General features: G+C 41.5%; 1 protein-coding gene across 2 annotated transcripts in view; it reads left to right on the top strand.

Annotated features, from left to right (window-relative positions):
* The window catches only part of nrcama (neuronal cell adhesion molecule a), a 59668-nt gene extending 38052 nt beyond the window's left edge, over positions 1–21616 (top strand). The window contains exons 6-33 of one of the 2 annotated variants that reach the window (XM_034131545.1): positions 173–366; positions 1027–1149; positions 1381–1551; positions 3499–3610; positions 3740–3924; positions 4483–4614; positions 5226–5369; positions 5461–5572; positions 5940–6106; positions 6203–6350; positions 7603–7727; positions 8510–8539; positions 9714–9815; positions 10892–11089; positions 11175–11245; positions 11331–11556; positions 13748–13863; positions 14575–14782; positions 15165–15287; positions 15391–15567; positions 16125–16157; positions 16732–16797; positions 17534–17656; positions 17806–17961; positions 18609–18740; positions 18912–18990; positions 19996–20007; positions 20884–21616. In XM_034131545.1, coding sequence (XP_033987436.1) covers positions 173–366; positions 1027–1149; positions 1381–1551; positions 3499–3610; positions 3740–3924; positions 4483–4614; positions 5226–5369; positions 5461–5572; positions 5940–6106; positions 6203–6350; positions 7603–7727; positions 8510–8539; positions 9714–9815; positions 10892–11089; positions 11175–11245; positions 11331–11556; positions 13748–13863; positions 14575–14782; positions 15165–15287; positions 15391–15567; positions 16125–16157; positions 16732–16797; positions 17534–17656; positions 17806–17961; positions 18609–18740; positions 18912–18990; positions 19996–20007; positions 20884–21118 — 3700 coding nt within the window. In that variant the 3' untranslated portion in view covers positions 21119–21616. The remainder of the gene's footprint in view (positions 1–172; positions 367–1026; positions 1150–1380; positions 1552–3498; positions 3611–3739; positions 3925–4482; positions 4615–5225; positions 5370–5460; positions 5573–5939; positions 6107–6202; positions 6351–7602; positions 7728–8509; positions 8540–9713; positions 9816–10891; positions 11090–11174; positions 11246–11330; positions 11557–13747; positions 13864–14574; positions 14783–15164; positions 15288–15390; positions 15568–16124; positions 16158–16731; positions 16798–17533; positions 17657–17805; positions 17962–18608; positions 18741–18911; positions 18991–19995; positions 20008–20883) is intronic. The other variant, XM_034131546.1, reaches the window with a different exon arrangement.
* The last annotated feature ends 1415 nt before the right edge of the window (positions 21617–23031 follow it).

Genomic DNA, 23031 nt, shown 5'->3' with positions numbered 1-23031 from the left:
TCATGGACACCACTTCAAAAACACCTGGCGGGGTGATTTAGACAATTTCGATTGGCTATCAGCTTTTCAATCCCCCCCAAACTCCCTGCTTCGTAATTTCCTCTCTTTTGTGTTTCCCCGTGGCTTCTAGCCTAGAAAATCAAGTGCTAATTTTCTTCCTTGTTGATCCTAGCTTCTCGTGGACAAGAAATGGGACCCACTTTGATGAAGAGAAAGACCCCAAAGTCCTGATGAAGCCCAGCTCAGGAACTCTGGTCATCGACATCAGCGGGGAGAAGGCCGAGGCCTACGAGGGAACGTACCAGTGCACGGCACACAACGAGCACGGCACCGCGGTGTCCAACAGCATCGTCATCAGGCAGTCCAGTAAGAACTCTGGTTATGTTCAGTTTGTCGGTTTGGTTTGCTTCAGATTTTCGTGAAACTTGGTGAAAGGATTAGGGTTATGGTTGGGTTGTACAACTGTTGAATCGACCAACGAATAACCAATTATCCTGACAGTTTTTGGGTAGTAAGGCTGCTCAATATATTCAGTGTTTATCATCATCGCAATGTCAGCTTTTGCAATAAACATGTTGTTAAAGACAGCAGAATTGCACATTAAGGGATTATTGGTTAGTAGAAAAAGAGTATAACATTTCCTTTATTGGTAGCTTGTGTTTTCACTACAATGTTTTCATTTGTGTGATGAAAGAATGTTGTAAAAAATATCCAATTACATTTTGGAACGGAATAAAAACACGGAGTTAACAAACATACAAGTTCTAGTGCTGGTTTCTGTAAAAAGAAAAATACTCTAAAGGCTTGCGCTCCAACATCATCAATATAATACATTTTTAGAGCTGTTAATCACAAGTTGCTTTTTCCATTTTTCCGAAATGTGTGGAATTAAACTTTGTTCCTTATATATCTAGCTTCCGAGCAAATCGCGCCACTTTTACATTTATGAATTCATGTGATCCACACTGTTTGAGAACCTATGGGAAGCCTCCAGTGCCTTTTGTTTGATGTTTGTGTGACTCGCAGGGTCCCCCTTGTGGTCGAAGGAGAGGAATGAGGCCATCGTGGTGCAGATCGGGGTCTCCCTGGTGCTGCAGTGCCGACCCCCTGCTGGGCTGCCCCCTCCGGTCATCTTCTGGATGGATAACAGTGAGTCATTTGCATTTATACATATATGAACACATGCTACATGGAGGGAGAATTCCCACACCCTATAGAAAACACAAAGGATTGCATTTAGTCACTATAGCATATGGCAAATAAAGCTTTTACTGACCCTATGACATAGCAAATATGTTTTGGTTGTAAAACAACATTTAAAAAAGGTACTTACATATTGTTCTTTATTCCGTGTTTAACCTTTGTCTCCCCGTCCTTCAGACTTCCAGAGGCTCCAGCTGGATAAGCGTGTGTCCCAGGCTCTGAATGGAGACTTGTACTTCTCCAACGTTCTCCCAGAAGACACCAGGAGCGACTACATCTGCTACGCACGCTTCCCTCACACACAAACCATCCAGCAGAAGCAGCCCATCTCCGTCACCGTGCTGGACAGTAAGTCAAGACACTGATTTCACTGCAAAATTAATACACAAATGTAATATTTGCACATTTAAGCTTTCTGACTGTGTATTTTCATTCTTATTTTCTAATTATTGCAATAAATGTCCCCTTGATGGCACATTTATATGCATTTTTTCACATTTTCTGATCAACAGAATTTATAATGACTATTGTTTTAAATCCATGTGTCCCTGCAAAACTGCATTAGCTTCAGTTTTGCTGTTTTCCCCTTTATTCTACCTTTCGTAAGCTTTATAAAGTGCCTCTAGTGGTATAACAATGTTGTTATTGTAGTGCTATACCTGTAATTTGTCAACAATTTCTCATCACTCTTCCCACAATGCACTTTGCACAAGCTAATGCATTAGCTAATGCATTGGTGAATTGTAAAATAACCCATTTCCTGTTTTCTTTCCTAGCTTTGCATGCTTATGCTTTTCTGTTATATTACAGTGGAAACAATGAATGAGACTGTGGCTGCTTTGTACAATGTCACTGATTTCTATAGTGGTGAGTGCTGCTGGTTTATTCCCATTCAGCCCCCTCACGTGACCCCAGCCCTGCTTTTACCTCACCGTACCCAACACACACACGCTCACCTTCAACTCTATTAACAAACTCTTCCTCTCATCTCTCTCATCTCTCTCCTGACAGTTTTTGTGTAGTAAGGCTGCTCAATATATTGAGTGTTTATCATCATCGCAATATCAGCTTTTGCAATAAACACGTTGTTAAAGACAGCAGAATTGCCGATTACGGTATTTCTTAGTTAGTTGAAAGAGAGTATGACGTTTTTTGTATTGGTAGCTTGTGTGTTCACTTCAATGTTTAATTTGTGTGATGAAAGAATGTTGTAAAAAATATCCTTTACTGTATTTTAGCAGTACTAAAAGCAGCAGAGAGGGAGAACTCAGTACACTGTACGAAGACATCCATATAACTAATAGTTACCTGTTCCTTATAAGGGTAAAAAAAGGCTGAGATGTAGTAAGAAAAATACATGATTTAATTTCCTTAGTTCTTGCTGATTACAATTATTAACTCAAATAAAAGCTCTGAAACTGTGGATTTTTACAAATAAAACCAATTTGGCTCTAGCTTATTTGCCGATAATTCTCTTATAATTTCATTATGATAAAAATATAAATGTCCATGGATTTGAATATTTATTGACATATATATATTGCATCCTAACTCAAATCTGTTTATATTTACATGGTACATGGTCATAAACGTGATCACATAATGTCCTCATATAGTGCAGCCTTATTGTGATTATTGCGGGTCTGATGATGAAGATGTTGGTGAATATAAAAAAAACTTGCCTGTAGGGTTAGTATCCGCAATCTCAAAAGCCCAGGATGTTGTAAGCCACATTCAAAGCATGCATAACATTACATATCAACTAACTGCATCTCCCCAGGAATCATAAACACACTCTAGACTGATCTGCATCAAGAAAGCCCTCGATTGTTATCCAAGATGGCGACATGTGAAGCATGATATTTTTATTTTAACATGGCATTGCTCTTTGTCCACATCCTGAAGTGGAAGGGGATCATTATCTGTATTATCTGACCTTTCCAGCTGAGGAAATGTAGATCGTTCCATTAGGAATGTATGTGAGGCTTGGAAGTGGGTTGCTTTTAGCCAAGATAAGGCCCCCATGTTGCCATAGCAACAAACCGACGGCTACCCCTCTCAGGGAGATGCCCCCATGCTTTCTGATTCTGAGGATGCTGCTTATATAGAATATGATAAGGCTTTACTGAAAAAAATGTTGGGTCATCTCATTTATTATCCTATTCACTTTGACATCCACTTTTCCTTATAGAGTATTACAAATGGCCCTCTGAGCCTGTGGTTTCATCCATGGTTACCATTTTTTGTTGTGTATCAGAGTGGTTCTGATGTGGTTGTGTGTCCTCGTGTCTTCAGACAGCCCAGAGGGGGAGCGCCGCCCCGGGTTCATGACGCCTTTTGGTGCCACCAGCACCAAGATGGTTCTGCGAGGAGAGACTCTGGAGCTGGAGTGCATTGCTGACGGCCTGTAAGTAGGAATCTATAAATAACATGGAGACAGAAACAGTTTTACAACAATGACAAAACTAAATGTATTTGACAGCACAGAATGTAGAAATAGCAGAGCAACAAACATCCTGTATGTCCTCTGTGACAGGCCCACTCCAGAGATGTCCTGGCAGAAGGACGGAGGAGAGCTGCCCAGCACCAGGACGTCCTTCTATAACTTTAAGAGAACACTCAAGGTTTCTGAGGTGAATGAAGCTGACGGGGGGGATTACCGCTGCACCGCCACAAACAACCTGGGCACTGCTTACCACATCATTAAAGTCACCGTCAAAGGTAAGCAGCTTCACCTGGTTATTCATTTGTTTCAATCGGTGCATCAAGTAGATATTTTTGTTATCGCTACATAAGAATTTAAAGTAAATTGACAAGCAGTTTGACAAGACAGATATGTATAAACACTTTTGGTATCTTGGATTCTTAGACTTTTACAGTTTTCTTTGACTAAGATAAGATTTAAAAGGCTTAGACTTTGTGTCAAATGAACAAAACAAAAAATAAAGCTGACCTAATATGAAAAATAACTGACAGGACATTTGACACATAACAAACATTTTAATATAATTTTAATAAAAACTGACAAAATGAACGCTAGTTTGTAATCTACCAAGCTTGCAAAACAAAATGCTCAACATTCATCATCAGATTCTATTTTAATAAAAATATCTTATTAGTCAGATTCAAGTTAATGTTACATTATCATACCTAGATGCTAATATCATGCACCCCTAAAGGGTGTATATCATGTGGCTTCATCATGTAGCTTAATCATAAACACAAGGCTCCGAATTAGTTTTTGCCACTCTCAAAAATCTTGCTCCTCGTCCTCCACAGCGGCTCCTTTCTGGGTCAGCGCCCCCAGGAACCTGATCCTCGCCCCGAACGAGACCGGCATCCTGACCTGTCGAGTCAACGGAGAACCCAAACCCAAGATCAGCTGGTTTGTCAACGGAGTCCCCATAGAGAGTGAGTAAAACGACACCATGCTTTCAAAGAGATATTTAAGCAATAGCTCACGACAGGCCGTGGTACAGTATATGGCCATTATATCACAGTTAAGGGGCGTGGTTCGCAAGCAGTTTGCTTTTCAGCCCAACTGTATACTGTTTTTCTCAGACACGGAGGGATACTGACTTGTTGTGAAAAGTAACTTACAATTCTACCCGTGGTATACGCTCAGTATATCACGGCTAAGAACCAATCAGATTGCTTGATTTGACTTGTCCGTTTTATAATCTACATTAACACACAGATATATCCACAGTGCCTGACATGTACCTAAACACACATTACATGTCACTTGTTAGACGCTTTTATCCAAAGCGACTTACATACGTTCAATACTGTGGACAATCCCCACAGGAGCAAATTGGGGTGAAGTGTCTTGCCCAGGGACACGACGACATGCTGACTGCAGTGGGACTCGAACTTACTATCCCCTGATTCAAAGTTCAGCGCACTAAGTTCAGCGCACTACACTACTGAGCCAGAGCTGTAGTGGGACTCCCAATCCCTGCAGTGTTTTTTTCATCCATTTACAGCTTCTTAAAACCTTCCTTTATTTTGTCTTACAATAGACGCACCTGAGGACCACAGTAGGAAGGTGGATGATGACACTGTGATTCTTAGCAACGTGCAATCAGGGTCCAGCGCCGTTTACCAGTGCAACGCATCCAATGACTTTGGTTACCTGATGGCAAACGCTTTTGTCAACGTTCTTGGTGAGTAAAGCCAATACAAGTTGAATGTACATGTTAGATATACAGTCCAGTAGAGATGCTGATTCACTTTATGCTGTGCTTCTTCTCATAGCCGAGCCACCAAGGGTGCTCACTCCACCCAACCGAGTGTACCAGGTCATCACCAACAACCCTGCGTTACTTCACTGCGCCTCCTTTGGCTCGCCAATACCAACCATCACATGGTAAGATTGGTTTGGGATAACTTTCAATTGTCACTAGTATCATTGTCCATGTTTTACTGTATTTATTTTCAGTTTTGCTTTTATTTTACCTTTTAAATTGTCTTTTTAAAATTGTTTTATTTGAACATATTATAATGTAGATGTTTTATCTTGTTCTGTATTCATTATAATATTATTGTAATAGTGTTGTTGTGTTTTCTGTAAAGCACTTTGGGCTGCTTTGTGCATGAAAGGTGCTATACAAATAAAGTTTATTCAGATTCAGATCAGGTTTTCACTTCAAACTGCAAGTTAAATTCAAATTCTTGTTGATTTTGCCCTTTCTTCCCACCAGTTTTCCATTAAATGCTCCCTCCTTCCCTTCCAGGTTTAAAGACAGTCAGACCAGCGTTAAGAATGGCGACCCTTATGTGATCCATGAGAACGGTACGTTGGATATCCATGTGGCCCAGCCATTAAACAGCGGGAAGTACACCTGCATAGCCACCAACATCCTGGGGATCAAAGAGAACCACGTCTTCCTGGAGGTTAAAGGTCAGATATGAAGGGAAACATTATATTTAAGGCCTCTATAACCACATCAAACAATGTTATTTATTAATATTAACTCCTATTTTCTCCGTCTCCTAGAGCCCACCCGTATCCTAATGCAGCCGGAGTACAAGGTAGTGCAGAGAGGAATGAGCGCTGTGTTCGAGTGTAAAGTCAAACACGACCCCTCCCTCATCCCCACCATGACCTGGCTCAAGGACAATACAGAAGTGTCTAAAGATGAGAGGTACAAAGACATTAAAGGTCACCTATTATGCAAAATCCACTTTTTCCATGTCTCTTCTACATCAGCATGTGTCCCCTCTGTGTAAACAGACTCTGAAAGTTTCAGGAAAAAAGATTCGCTCACTTTTTGTCCTGATCCATTTATATAAAAGCCTGTCTGAAAATGAGCTGATCAGATTTCGGCCACATTATGATGTCATAACGATTTTTTGTCTTGTGTAACCATTAGCCAACCAAGGTAACCCCCCCCCCCCCACCTTATCACCTGAATCTCCTCCTAGAGCACCAATAGCCGCGTTCACACCAAGTACTTTGCCGTATTTAGTGCCGGCACTCAGAGCCCCGGCACTTATGACCCCAGGGCACTTAGTACAGATCGCGTTCACACCGGAGTTCTTTTCCCTGAGGGAAGATTACGCAAATGAGCCGCTGACGTCACTTCGTCTTCTTCTGCTTTGGGTTTACTGGCAGGCAGCAAACAACTTCACGGCGTATACTGCCACCCGAAGTCCCCGGCCGGAAGTCCCCGGAGTTGGGGACTGGCTTCAATAGAAGCTGCTGGGACTCCCAGCTTCTACTGAAGCCTTCTGAGTAAATCGCCAGAACGCCGACACCTCCTCATCTCCACCGCTCCCATGTTTTGTTTTGTGTTGCCATAAGTTAGTCTCTCTGCGTTTGTGCGCTGGGCGAATGCTAATGCTAATAATGCTAATGCGAGGATAATAAAATGGCGGCTCTACAAAACATTTCAGAGTTGTACGGGGCGTGGTTTGCAATTCGCCCAGCCAACCAGAACTGGGGCACTTTTTTTCCCAGGAAAGTACGATCTCTCAGCAGGCACTAAAAATGGGGGTAAAAGTTCCCGAGATTAAGTGCTCTTTTTGGTGTGAACGCGACATAAGGGGTACTAACGGAACTAAACGCGAAAAGTACGGTGAAAAGTACTCCGGTGTGAACGCGGCTATTGTGTTCTTTTAACCAAATCTCTCTCAGAGGGGTGTGGGGAGTGGCTCCTTATTTTCATCTAAAGTAACAGACAGAGAATCAGCACTTTTGAACCAGGGCTGAAACAGAGGGGATTATGGGATGCTGCAATAATCTGTTTGGTGTTTGGAGCCAAACACTTCAGAGACATGTTTGTATATATCTGAGACCTATAATATATTGATGAAAAACAGTATAATAGGGGACCTTTAAGACACTTAAATAATCCCATTAAACACAGGATTATAACTCTCCATTCCTGCCATCAGGTTTCAGGTGGACGTGGACAGTCTGACTATCACAGACGTTGAAGATGAAGATGAGGGCACCTACACCTGCATCATGAACACCACTCTGGACCAGGACTCAGCCAGTGCCATGCTGACGGTCGTAGGTACGTTCACGATGCATTCAGGGGTCCTTTACAGGTTACCAGATGTTAATATCAATAATATCAAGTTTAAATAAAACTTTGATTCAACGTAATATTATTGATTTCGCTTTACCTAATACAGTTATGTGAAATTTGTTGACAAAATACATTTAATTAAAGTCAAGGTTTGAGTATTTTCAGTGTACAAGGCTAACAAATTAGCTAGCTGGCAAACAACACAACTCAAGAAATGCAAACACATAAAATGCTCAAATTACAATACATGAACTTATCACAGAGTGAAACATGAACTCTCATGGCCTCCGCATTTCTGACATTAGCAAACACATAACTTTCAGAACATCTCCACTTACAAGGTTGCAAATACCACATGTATCTCATATGGACTCTTCCTACAGGACTTTAAAATGATCCCATTTGATTACAGAGAGTGAAACCACACAATGTAAATCCTGCATATATTTTTTTGAAGGAATTGCAATGTAGTAACCGTGATAAATGATCTCTTTACACAAATATTGTTAGTGGCTTGGACTCAACACAAGAGTAAAGGCACACACTATTCCCTTTCTCTTCTGCCCTGCTCATTTTTTACAATTACTGTACTTCCAAAAATCTTTATTGAAATGCACTCAAACCGCTTTTCACCCCTTCAACTTTACAGCAGCAGCGTCAGTTATGATCTAATTGTCTTCAGTATTTTCCCTGCTTGTCTGCTGTTCTCTAATATCTCTCACTAACATCTTCTTCTTGTACTTTACTCTTGCTTCTCGCTCTCTCAGAGGCTACTCCTACTCCAGCTATTGTCTACGGTAAACAATGTCCTCAAATTTAGGATATATAGCTTTCATTATTCCCACCCAACCATCAAGTTCTGTTTGTAAAAACTCATTGGTTATTTCAGTTACGTTGTATTTATTCCTTTCTTTAATCCATATTGTAGCATTTGATTTTCATTTAGGGAATGCATTTTTCAATTTCACAATCTCATTTTCTCTTATTGTTGTTTTTCTAGTTATTGTAAAAGGGCTCGCCCACTCAGGTGTTTTCACTTAAAGGGGACCTATCATGCAAAATGCACGTCTTTTATACATGAATATGTGTCCCCGGTGTTCCAGGGAACTCACCAAGTGTCAGAAAACACAACCCTCTCTATTTTCCTCCGTACCCAAATCTCTAAAAAAGGGGCTGCAACGGATCTGATAAAAACTGATCCAGATTTGAACACTGTCCTGACGTCAGGACGGTGGCGCTACGGCTATTGGGCCAACTCCACCAATCAGGAGGAGACAGCCACGGCCATTGCCGTTCGAAAGTGCTGGAGACGCTGTAGTACATATGCCAGGCCTGTAGATGGTGCTGTTGCTCACAGAATCAACCCTTGCAAAAACAGAGCTAACATTTTTCAAATTGAGCGAAATGAGGCATGGCTAAAATGCATGATCTGTTTGGTATTTTGAAAAAAAAAAAGTATAAATATGCCTTATATAGGTATGGTCCTACACTATATTATTATAATATAGCATGATAGGTCCACTTTAACCTTCCTGATTAGACCCTTCTCAGGTGTTGAGCATGCGCAGAGGTCTAATCAGTGAGAAGTGGAAACACCTGTGTGAGTGAGCGTGAATCTAAAATGTTTAATTGAACAAAATAATACTGCCCTTTGAAATACATCAGAGGAACCAAGGTGTATTGGTAAAATTATTTAAAAAATACCAATTGCCTCCTGGTTATTATTGAATCCAGGGTCATACATTTCATGTTTATCGTTGTCTAGATTTATTTGATGGCTATTTTTATCTGAATAAATGTGTTTGATTATAGACATTTTTGACCAAAACAAGCTTCAGTGTGCATCAAAGTACATTTCCCTGCATTTTTTAAATTATTTTTATGGTCAAATTGTCAATCAAAACAGTAGCAAGGCCAATTCCTCGTCAAAAACCAGGGAGAGACTTTTCATTTTTCTGTTGTGTGTTGCAGAGAGTCCCGACCCCCCCACCGACCTGGAGCTGACGGACCAGACAGCGAGGAGTGTTCAGCTCACCTGGACGCCCGGAGACGAACACAACAGTCCCACAGAGAGTAAGACTACACTTGTACACTGTTACCATGCCGATAAGACGCAATAGTCACTGAAATCAAAAAACGATTTCCACATTTAAAAAAGTCCTCTGTTATGCAGGAAAGTTCCAATATAGTTTAGATTTCATAAAGCATGCATGTTTGGTTTTGTTGGAATACACAACAAAGGGACTTGGTCTGATGCAGCCTTTCTCCTAAATAATATCCCTATTGAAAGAAAAAGACATGGTCAGTTACATTTTTAGGGTGAAATATTTTCTCCTGGATCGGTTAAAAAATAAGTAAGTGTTGACCAGAGGTGGAAGAAGTAGCCAGAGCTTTTACTTATGTAAAAGTAGTGATGCCACAGTGTAGAAATACTCGAACTGTCCACTGCTCTTTATGTAAAAATATTTGCACATTTGTACTATATCAGGGTGTCCGCGGGGTCTTAAAAAGTATTAAACGGCATTTTCCAAGGTATTACATTTTGTAGCTTGTTTTCAATAAGTATATAAATTGTCCAAAGAGGTTGTATTCTACAGTCTGCCTGAATGTAATCATTGCGTAGGTGTGTAGTGTGATTCTGTGTAGTTTATTTATGGCATCCCGTTGGATTTGACGTCATCTGAACAGGACATCGCACGCTCACTGCTTGATAGCGCGCGAAGGCCCGTTTACGCCGGTTGTTAAACAACATCGTTATGGGGAAATGCAAGTTTGTGTCCAAATAGTTGGAAGATAAGGAGGAAGGACAATCAATACTGTATATAGTAAATGTGAGGTAAAGTGTGTCGCCAATGTAACCGGTTAGAACTCAAAGTGGCGATGAGGTCTTAAAATGTATGGAAAGGGTCTTAAAAAAGGTCTTAAAAGGTATTACATTTGACTTCAGGATTCCTGCATATACCCTGTATATTTATGCTTTTCCGGATATAAACCCAACAGAAAATACTTTTGGTCCATTGATTTTACATAAGTAAAAGCAGTGATGCCACAGTGTAGAAATACTCTACCTGCTCTACTGCTCTTTACGTATTCATTAACTCAATTATTTGAAGTCAGTGTCTTTAATTCAATATTTACTCCACCCACAGAGTTTCTGATCCAGTACGAGGATCTGCTCCACCAGCCGGGGGTGTGGATCAACCTGACGGATGCTTCTGGGACGAGCACCACGGCGCAGTTGAAGCTCTCTCCGTACGTCTACTACTCGTTCAGAGTGCTGGGTATGAACCGCGTGGGCTACAGCCAGCCCAGCCAGCCCTCCAGCCAGTACAGGACCACCCCTGCAGGTGATTAACACAACAAAATGATCTGCTATATTTAAATATTCAAAAATATCCATTAATCAATCTATATTTGTTTTTGTTTTTCTAGCTCCTGATGACAATCCATCAGATGTGAGTGGAGTAGGGACACAGCCTGGGAATTTAGTCATATCCTGGACGGTAAGATTGCTTTTATGACAAAAAACAAACGGTAGAACATGTCACGATTTTTTTTAGGCAAATGACAACATATTTCTCTCCACAGCCGCTGACCGGATTCCAGGCTAACGGGCCCAACTTAGAGTACAGAGTTCAGTGGAGAGCGAAGGACGTGGACGAGGATTGGAGCTCGAAGAACGTGGCCAACGTTTCCCAGTTTGTCGTGACTAGAACTCCCATCTACGTGCCGTACGAGGTCAAGGTTCAAGCGTTGAACGATTATGGCACCGCCTCCGAGCCTGAGGCAGTGTTTGGATACTCTGGAGAAGACTGTGAGTGAACACATACCTATGGAGAGTTTTGTATTGTTCAAATGCCCTTGATTTCTGTGTAAGGCAACACAAAGGTGTTTAACAGTGGGATCTGTAGTACTAATAACTTAACACAGCGAGTCATTGGAGTCAATGGTGATAGGGTTAAATATTTTCCTGAGTCAACATCCTTTATGTTTCTCAGGGTTGTTTTTAAAAGATTACTTTTGAACCAATGAGTTTTGCTTGGACTTTGAGCCTTTTTTTTCAAAACAATGCAATACAGGTTATGGCGTAGATCAAGATGAGATCTAAACATCTTTGTACATTTGTACTATATATATGCTTCTCCGGATATTCTTTTTATTTTTTTTTATTTAAAGGAGAGGTGTCATGGCCATTTCCACTGATCATAATTCCATTGTTGAGGTCTACTAAAATAGATTTATACTGTGCATTTTTCCAAACTCACATTGGTTTCTCATACAGCATCTCTGTAAACTACGTGTATTCACTGAATTTCACTCTCTGCCTTTAACGGCTCGTTGTAGCTCCAAAAGCTCCAGCCCCCACCCTCCCTGTGAGCACAGTGTGCTCTGATTGGTCGGGACGTTGTGAATCGCGCTGAGCTCCGTGGAGGTGTTGTTTCCTTGTTTAGGATACATAGCGAAACACAGCCAAATTCATCCTGAGCACACACAAACTCACATCCGAAGTAAAAACAATAAGTGTGGCTTGATATTGAGTAAGAAAAAGGTTGATAAACGCTGTGAGAATGGGTCTGCAGAGAGAATTTTGCCGCGATCCCAACTGTCTGTTATCAGCCTGCAGCCAGGGAGGAGAAATCAGCTGAGCTGCCTGCTCCCTGCACACAGATGTGTGTGTGAGGAAGTCCGTGGATCGGTCAATTTGGACCAATCAGCGGGGGCTTAACGTAACGGCTCCGCGGACGTAACGTAACGGCTCTTCGGGATTGGTCCATTTCGTTCCGGGTACCGCTTGACATCATGCCGTACCCGGAACGAAATGGAAGACTCAAATGGACAATGACGTATCTCCAACGAGGCGTTTTGGGGAGGTATTTTCTGTGTTAGAGTTTTACTCGCTACAGGGTGTACTTTGAGGGTTTTGACTCTGCACACCGTTTACATGCATAAAAACCTTCATAACACATAAGGGGACGGGTAATAACCGGAAAAGCATGACACCTCTCCTTTAACCTTTATTTAACCAGATAAAAGCATTGAGATAAAATCTCATTTTCATTGCTGACCTGGCCAAGAAGGCAGCAACGTTACACATAACACATAACACAAACATATAAAATACAGAGAACATAACTAAGAAAACAAAAGACGAAAAAGCAGTCACTACATTGTGCACATTAGGACAGTAAGAAAGGTACACTACTTATTACTGCAAGAGCAGCTGGTGGTGAGGACCTCAGACAACTTCAATTTAAAACAGGCTATAGAGACAAATGCCCTCAGTTTAAGGCTTGATTGAAGGTCATTCCAAGACCAAGGACCATAATGAAAAAGACTCCTTTTTCCAGCCTCAGTCCGCACAGCAGGAACCTGGACCCGTATCCAGGCACTGGATCTGAGGTTGTAAGAGTCGCATATACATGTAAACCCAGCCGAAAAGACATTGTGTCCAGTAAAGTCTGCTTGAAATGATCTTCTTTGTTGTACCTCTCACATCTTAATCTCATATTTACTCCTTGAACATTGACTCTGATCCTTTAGCTCAGGGGTCTCAAATTCAAGGCCCGGGGGCCAAATCCGGCCCGCGACTTCATTTTATGTGGCCCTGCAAGAGCTTGCAAAGAATATAATACGTTTATTATACGGTTACAGGCCACTTTACAGAAGCAGGTTGCCCATAAACTACATGTCCCACAATGCATCTCGTTTTGTGACATGTGCACTGAAGAGACTTGCAATGATTTGCCCTAGACTTCTGCTTTCAGACGTAGTTAATTACTAAGTTATTATCCTATCCGATAATAATCCAATTCAGAGGCAATAATGTAATATAATACATTATTTTATATATATATATTTATATAGTTACAACCGGCCCTTTGAGTGCAACCTTTATGCGAATGTGGCCCGCGATGAAATTGAGTTTGACACCCCTGCCTCCATGTTCCATAAACGTCATGCTAATAGTTGATTGACTTTAAACTGCATCTTCGTCCTCTCTGCAGTGCCTCTGTCTGCTCCTGACAGTGTGCAGGTCATGGTACACAACAGCACTCTGGCAGAAGTGCACTGGGAGCCGGTCTCCTCCCCCTCTGTCAGAGGTAAACTGCAGGGATACAAGGTACTGTTTTTACCTTTCATAAATGATTCATTGCCTGTACATTCACTTCACAAAATAGATGACAATTTAAAGATGACCAAAGGAGGCATAAACGCATATTGGTTAGCCTCATAGGATGTTGCACCACAGGAATGGTAACCGTTAATTAGATTCCCATAAAAGAACATATTCATTTATTTTAAAGGGAACCAAATACATTGAAGTGATCTGTGCTTTATTTGTTCCGTGTTTTCAAATTATGAGCATGAAGTAGGGCTGCTCAATTAATCGTATTTTAATCGCAATTACGATTATGGCTTGCAACGATTACGAAAACAACGTAATCGAAATAAAACGATTATTTTTTTATTATTATTATTACTTTTTTTTTTTTTTTCAAATTACTTTTTTATTGGTTTTTCAGTTGAATTAAACTTAAAGTTCAGGGTAATCAACTGTTAAAAACATACTGTTCAATTTTTTTTTCTCCAATAAATTGATGTTTTCAAAGTAAATGGATAATCGTTTTTAATAATCGTGATATCAATTATTGACCCAAATAATCGAGATTATGATTTTTGCCATAATCGAGCAGCCCTAGCATGAAGCCCTTTAGCCAAACTTGAATTAGCAGATAACAGGTCTTGGAAGTTCATAGAGGAGGTTTTAAGACTCTATCAAGACAGTTGTTTTCATTCTAAGACGAATGAACTCCTCATGTGTTTCCTGCAGGTTTACTACCGGCGGGAGCGTGGCTTTCACGACACAGAGGAGGCTGCAGAGCAGAGGGAGCAGGTCCTGACGTTCAGTGGGAATCGAAGCGAGGGACGTCTGCCGGGCCTGCAGCCCTACAGCCTCTACAACCTCACCATCAGGGTCCTCAACAGCAAAGGAGAAGGGCCTCCGAGCCCCAGCAAGAAGTTTGAGACCCCTGAAGGAGGTGTGTAAAACCTCACATAACAACCTAGTAATTGAAAAATCAATCCTGTGTTCAGAAATCAGAATCAGAATCAGAAACGGGTTTATTACCAGGTAGGTTGACACGTACGAGGAATTTGACTTGGTGTCTATTTTAAGAACACTATAATAACATTACAGAAAAATAAGTACAAATATATTAAAATAGAAAATAAAATAAAGCAGTCATTTACATTGAAATAGAATGCAATAAAATATGTGCAGTAAGCAAACCAGATATGATATATATTATATAATAACCAGATAATGCTACACAACCACCATCTTGCCTTCTTGTGTTGAATATAAATGCTACAGAATGGTCAGCATCCAGACCCTGACTGTTGTTTTGTTCATGTTTTCAGTCCCGGGGCCTCCATCTTTTCTGAATGTCGTTAACCCCAGTTTGGACTCTCTCACTCTGGAATGGGGCCCACCGATGAACAACAATGGACGCCTCGCTGGATACACACTGAAATACCAACCAGGTAGGCTCTCCAGCTACCAGACAAAAAAAAAATGATGTGTTTGCCTTGTTTATTCTTTCCATTTATTCCTAACAATATGGCTCCTGTGGCTCTGTGTCTGCAGTCAACACCACGAAGGAGCTGGGGCCGGTGAAGAGCATGTCTTTCCCAGCCAACGAGACCAGTATCACCCTGGGCTACCTGAACTCCAGCATGCTCTACAAGTTCTACCTAAGCGCAAAGACAATCAAAGGCTCTGGCCCCATCATCACAGAGGAGGCCTTCACTGTCATGGACACAAGTGAGTTATTTATAGCTTCATCTGTAGCAGATAACAGGAAGAGGTCAATGTCCTGAATCAGTGGTGTTTAACCCTAGTGCTGTTTTCCTATCAACTTTTGTCCTACATAGTATACAGTGTAAAATATCATTTTAAGCAAACGTTATTCTGCCCTATTACAAGTATTGCTCTTATTTTGGGAAATGTATGGTTAATAGACCTCATTTACACTTGAAAAAGGCACAAATATTGAATTATTTAATAATTTGACCCCAGAAGATCGCATTTTTCATGCATTTGAATGAAACCCAAACCTAATGGAAGTGATCATAATTCTCTTCTCACGAAAAACATAGTCTACAGGCACACAAGTTATTTTTCTGGCACTACAAACCTATAAAAACATTTGGAAACGGGTCAAACTTTACTCGAGGACAACAGGAAGGTTAAGGAAACAAAATATGGAGTGCATGGGTAAACGTCACAGTGCTCTGACTGATATCAAGGCTACCTGTGAGCTTAAACGCACACGCATCCTACTGCTTTTCACACCCTTCTTTCTCTTTTTCTCTCTGAAGCTCGTACTCAGCCCACTGTAGAGACAGGCAAAGGTAACCCGAGTTTACCACTGGAAGCACCTGCATGTTATTCACACCACCGAAAAACAGCATAGCATAGTCTTTAGTTAAATTACCCATGCATGGTACTTATAATAGCATGAATAAATAGGACTAGTGTGACAGACTTCCATGGCATCTGTAAGCAAACCATGCTTGTGTCCGGTTCTGAGATATCATAGGTTAAAATCATAGAATGTATATATAAAATACCCATTTTTTTTAAAGCTAGTTCTAGTTATGCTTGCAGTTGTTACCTCTTCAATCGAACATGTTTTCATCGGAAGCCTCACGCATGACGCTTGTGAATGCCTCAACACAGTACTAACACATTATGTACCTGTTAATGCTACAAACGGAGCATTTTTTTATATAAAATACAAGCATTTGATTAAGAGTATATGCATGCTGCAGTGCGTAACACCCCTCGAAATCTCAAATGTAAGGAGGTTTTGCACCAGGTTTTAACTCGGCATGTCAGTAGCAACTTCTCCCTGAAATCAGTGCCTCTACAGTTCACTCTATGCTGCTTCCTGTTGTTGTCTCACTCTTTTCAATGTTCTTTCAGGCCCTACAGAGCCCCCTCACCCAACCTCCCCCATCACTCAGTCTCCGCCTCCCCTGTTTCACAAGGGTATAAAAGCATATATATATAAGCACTCCCTGTATCCCCTTCTACCTCCCTGAATACCTTCACGTTATTCTGCGAAAAATGGTCGATCTCAGCAAAAGAAAGTCTTTAAAATATTAGTTTGATTAAGAAAATGAAGTGGATCTAAGTGATTTCTGTTGGATCTTTCTCTAACTGATTCTTAATTGACTTGTTTTAGGAGGATTAAAATAAGTCCTCTGTGAGACGGCCATTTTGTGCAGCTATAACACTGAACTGTTTCGATGTAAAACTGCAATCTGTTATTTTATCAATTCACAGACATAGGGTTTGGGCTATATGTGAAAACCCTATGAGATCTGACTCAAAGTGAGCGACAATTTCACTTTCTTTTGATCAGATCTCAAGAAATATTTCACATGTGTCACTAATCCTAGTCCACAGTGTTGTCGTGTATTGTATATTGCAATTTTTTTCTACCACATGACTGTAAATTGTGTCTCTGGTCAGTCATACAGTTTAAAAAACCCTAAACCTAAGAGTATAGATGGAGTTTCTTTGTATTTCTTGATTTGAATTATACTGCTGGTAGGCCTCAGGTTACAGTAGCAGCTTTATGCTAAATACTGGCATATTGGATTTCAATGTTATTTCTACTTGCTCCTTTCTTCAAAAGCAGTTTAATTTCATAGTAAAGGCTTTGTAAAATGGGTACATTTATAATTTAAATTACAACTCTCTCTCTCTCTTGTGTGCTCAGCGCCGCCTGTCGGCCCTGCGTTCGGCAATGTTAACACGTCTATGTCGGAGGACGGTGCGGTGATCAGTTGGGATTACTTTGGACACCATAAGAATGTTTATGTGGAATATATTGTAGAAAACAGTAAGGCTTTCGCTTTGTCTCTCAAAACACGAGTGAATGCGTTAAACGGCTGTATTATAACATAATCAGTCGTTTAAATGCCACCATTAAAATAATTCTTCTTCTTCCTCTTGAATCCGATTCCTCTCCATCCGCTTCACCGACCTCAGGTAAAGACGACTGGAAAAAGGAGTTGGTAAACGGCTCCCACTGGCATATGATAAAGGGGTTAAAGCCGGGGACGTCCTATAAGGTGCGAGTGGTCGCTAGAGACCCCTCCGACCCGACGGTCCACAGCACAGACGAGGTGCTGGTGGCGGTGCCAGGTGAGGCGGCATGCCTCCGATCCACCATCGTTGTGTTTTCATTTCAATTAAATGTTTCCATCCATCTCTCCGTTCTCACCATCCGACATTCCACTCCATCCGTTAGTTTGTTAGTGTACAAGCACGTCCGAAGTCGTACTGATCCATTAAAATCACCACTAAACAACAATTATTTAACTTTTTTTGTCGTTATTAAAGGCCTAATCATTTATATTAACCCATTTTTAATTTTGATTTCTTCCTTCACAGCTTTAAGTGTTGCTCCGCATGAACAAAAACAGGTTCCACCATTTTTAGCAGCCATGATTACAATTTGGACTGACAGCCCTGCTTCCTGTTTGCCTCCATCCCCCCCCCCGTGTGTGTGTGTGTGTGTGTGTGTGTGTGTGTGTGTGTGTGTGTGTGTGTGTGTGTGTGTGTGTGTGTGTGTGTGTGTGTGTGTGTGTGTGTGTGTGTGTGTGTGTGTGTGTGTGTGTGTGTGTGTGTGTGTGTGTGTGTGTGTGTGTGTGTGTGTGTGTGTGTGGTGTGGTGTGTGTGTGTGTGTGGTGTGTGTGTGGTGTGTGTGTGTGTGTGTGTTGTGTGTGTGTGTGTGTGTGTGTGTGTGTGTGTGTGTGCGTGTGCGCGCGCGTGCGTGTGCGTGTGTGTAGCTGTACCCAGTCGGCAGGTAGACATTGCCACCCAGGGCTGGTTTATTGGCCTGATGTGTGCCATCGCCCTCCTCATCTTGGTCCTGCTCATCGTGTGCTTCATCAAGAGGAACAAGGGTGGCAAATATCCAGGTAATGCTCACATTATAAGTATGTACTGTAACGTCAAGCGTATTGATATTGATGATGCAAATTAGGGCCATTTTTGGTTTAAAAAAAGCCCTATCTCGTACAATTACCTATATAAGAAATGGATGTATGCACTTTTGAGATAAAGTCATCAAACGTGCGTGTGATCTGCAGTGAAAGAGAAAGAAGACGCTCACCAAGACCCAGAGATCCAGCCTATGAAGGAGGATGATGGGACATTTGGAGAGTACAGGTGAGGAGTGGAAAAAAAACACTAAAATACAGCGAAGATGTTCATTCATTGAGACCTGACTGTTTGCAGGACATTCACTGACTGTTTGCAGGACATTTCTGAGCACTATTGTGTTCTTTTTTGACCAAAAGAATGTCTGGAAATCATCAACAAAGGCTTTGTACAATGGAAAATATGTCCAATAATTCAACTGCTTAATACAAATTCCATTATTGTGTTCACAGTTTCAGGTTTTTCATCACTTGTTCAAGTTTTTCTAGGAATTCTATGAGTTTTGTGACACAACCCTTGAGCTTTACAGGGACAATTTTGACTTTATTACAACCTCAACTGCTTAAAGTCTATAATAAACTGTGTAGCCAAAACACAACACACTCAGACCATGAGACTCTTTAAAACCAGTATTTTAATCGCATGGTAATTGCAGCCAAAAATCATTCAATGTTATTGAGCCCTAGACTTCTCCAGGATTGTAAAAGCCTAAAATATGACACAAAGTAGTTTCTATGAGTGAAATGTATTTTTCTTTTAAAGGGGCCGTATTCTGCTTTTTGGGCTTTTGTCTTTCCTGTAGTGTGTGATATAGGTTTTAATGCATTTAAATGGTCTACAAAGCCAAAATCCCAAAGTTCGCTTCAGAGGGAGCTTCTCTCCCACTGTCCCCCCCTTCCTGAAACACCTCCAGCAATTGACCAATCAGAGCAGACTGGGCTCTCAGACAGAGGGTGAAAATAGGGACTGCAGCACAGGCAGTATGAGAAAAATAAAGAGCTTTTTGAACATTAAAGCATGGAGACATGTCCCAGTAGAGACACTACATACAAATACGAACCTGAGAATCAGCAGAATATGTCCTCTTGAACTTGTCGTGGTGTCATTGTGCTTTAAATGTTCCCATACGCAAGCTTATGTCCTGTCTGTTCATAAAACAGACGCTCATTGTGGTTTATGAATTGCTTTTCATGTGTCCTTCCATTCTTATCTCTGTTTTGTTGCCGGGTTTAGGTCTATGGAGAGGTAAGGCGAGATGTGGTAAAAACAAGCATGCATAAAACCTCAAGCAATGTGACTAAAAGCAACCGATCAGTTTTACTATGTCATCATACTGACTTATAGTCAACATCATAACCACAGTTATAACATTAACACTCAACATGAACAAATACTGCTTCTACTTCCCTAGTTCCTTCCATTGAATACAAATGCATTGAGCTTTAAAATGAAGTTGATATATATAATAGATTTTAGATTGTAGAGCTTGCCTAGTATTAACTAAAAAGGGATGTTTTTAGATCAAATGAAACCAGGTTTTATCTTTTGGGGGGGGGACTGAAAAATAAGTGCATTTTGGATGATTGCATGTCAACTGAAAGCATATTGGTTGATTTGAAGGTAAAGTATTGCAAGAGACTGAACGGCACGCTTTTGGAAAATTCTCTCTAGCAGTGGTCACCAACTCTAACCCAGACTGAAAGCAGCACTAACACTAGAGTTTAGACAATACCATACTATAGATGTAGCTGAGCTGCTCCACTGTACAAGCTCCATGCAGAGTGATGCTCCAGGACATTGTTACTGTACAATATAGTAAGCCTTTAGTTAGAGTTTAATTTAAAGGGAACATATTCCACCTTTTATATTGAATCAGTAGTGATATTAATTGTAGTCAATTAAAGCTATTAATTCCTTATTTCATTGATGTTGCACATTTGTAGCAAACTGTGCACACAACAGCAATATATATATTCCTAATTTCATACAGTAAATGGGGTAGTCGTGCAGTGGAGAAGCCAGATTACTCTTTGTGGCATCAGGGTTTCTGACCACTGCAGAAAGATCAGCAATCTTCCACAAATGATCTTCTCAATAACCTTCCTTCCATCTCTTTCGCAGCGACACGGAGGACCACAAGCCGCTGAAGGGCAGCCGGACGCCGTCCAACGGGACGGTGCGCCGCGACGAGAGCGACGACAGCCTGGTGGACTACGGGGAGGGCGGGGACGGACAGTTCAACGAGGACGGATCCTTCATCGGCCAGTACAGCGGCAAGAAAGAGAAAGACACACACGAAGGGAACGAGAGTTCGGAGGCCCCGTCGCCCGTCAACGCCATGAACTCCTTCGTCTAACCGAGGGCCCCCGAGGCTGAGATACACCTCGTCACCTTGGCAAATGTGACCATCCCTGTGGTGACAGTTGCTAAGGTGACAGTCCACGGTGGCGGTCACTCCGGTGACTTCCTGTCACCAACACTGCTGGCACGCCCTCATCATCACCACCCCCCCCCCCCCCCCCCCCTCCACCAGCCCCTGTCTGTCACACTGTGACCTCCTCCGATCTACACACACTCAACAAGGCAAACACATCCCCCATGATAAGCGTCAAAAGAAGGTGTGAAGCGAGGGATGTGAGGACTCAGAGAGGAGGGAAGGAGAGGAGGAAGCAATATAGAAAAGCAGAAGGAATGTACCAGAGACTCGGCAGAAGTGTGTGCGTGTGTTAGTGCCATTTCCTTTGCAAACACGATGTATCCAAATATATATTTTATCAAAGTACACTACATGACCCGCAGGTAGGCAACGAATCAAAACATCTGCATGGAGTAAATCATGATTCTATTAAGCATTCCCCCCCCCCCCCCCCCCCCCCCCCCCTTATGCCGAGGTGATCCGCTTGTTGAGACCGTATATGGTGCACGCCTACTAGCGACTGGGTATTATTGTTTTGTTTCTTCAGTCAAAGTGTTAAATGGCGTTTAATATAAAGAGAAAAAACGGCGGCGTTGTCTGACAGCGCTGCGGAACAGTGTGACACTAAGTAGCTAGTCTTTTTGAGACGGATGAACTGTTTGTAAATATGTAATAGAATAAGAAGAAAACTATATTTCAAAGTCAGGGTTGTCCATTTGTATTCATTGGAAACCTGGCTCCAACACTTCGGTCACCAGCCAGACAACTAGAACTCCCACACTTATTCCCGCTTTCAGCCTCATGATTTTCAAAGTTCGCTTGCTTTTGTTTCCTCTTCCAATCTGTTTCTTTGCACCTATGCTATACTGAGCACTCGTTGAACACAAGCCGAGCTGTGATTGGCCCAGTTTCATGTCAAGTGCTTCCACCCCTCTAATCGTGGTACTGTCAGAGATACCCCAACACTTTCCCCGATAGCATTTCCACTTCTGTAATGGCAGAGAAAAGGACGCAGTTACATATGATAAATGCACCTGAACAGGGTTGAGTGGTACGCACTTTGGGATGTTTAGATTTTGAGAAGCTCTCAGCACGGTTTCTAGTGCCTTCGTAGATCCATAGAGTTACATCACTCTCCATACGCCGCACCGACCTGGGATCAGTAGTGTTCTGAGGAGTCCATGAATACTTTGCATACACAATACTACCCCACTTGAAAGGCAACTTTGAAATAAAATGCTTATTACATCCGCTATTTTGAGCTGTGGTCAACGGTTAAGTAAAGAAGTCCATGTGGGCTGAAATCTACGGTGGCCTACCAGTGCCAACGCGCTACAACGACCCAAAACACTTGCATTAGGAGAAATGTGCTACGGCTTCAAAAACAATGCACATATTAAAACCCAAATATGCCAAAACACATGTAAATGAAGAAACGTCTTCTACAACTTGACAACGTTTAGCAGCATTTAGAACACGTTCACCATCTTGATGAAACATGCGCAGCGTTTATTAAAAGCGCTGCATATACAAAACCCTTCAAGAAGCTCTAGACACAACGGAAACGGGGACTGTCACTATCGCAAAGTTAGTCTGTTTCATAATTGTAAGTGTTTTGTCAGTATATTTGTAATGACTACATTAGCTACGTTAGCTATCTAGCTTACAGTAAATCGGCAATAATATTGGAAAGGAATCATGAGATCGAATTGTTAAAATAAGCCGATAAGACTTAGGTTTCAGGTACGTATCCAACATCTGTGACAGTTTTTGAAACTTCAGTGCGTTTCTCCTAATGGAAGTGTTGTGGGTTACGCGTAACAATGGTGTCGGCCACCGTAGGAACTATTTAA

The sequence above is a fragment of the Trematomus bernacchii genome, unplaced genomic scaffold (genome assembly GCF_902827165.1).
Source record: "Trematomus bernacchii unplaced genomic scaffold, fTreBer1.1, whole genome shotgun sequence".
In the NCBI taxonomy this organism is placed as follows: Eukaryota; Metazoa; Chordata; class Actinopteri; order Perciformes; family Nototheniidae; genus Trematomus; species Trematomus bernacchii.
This window is presented reverse-complemented; position numbering and strand designations above follow the sequence as displayed.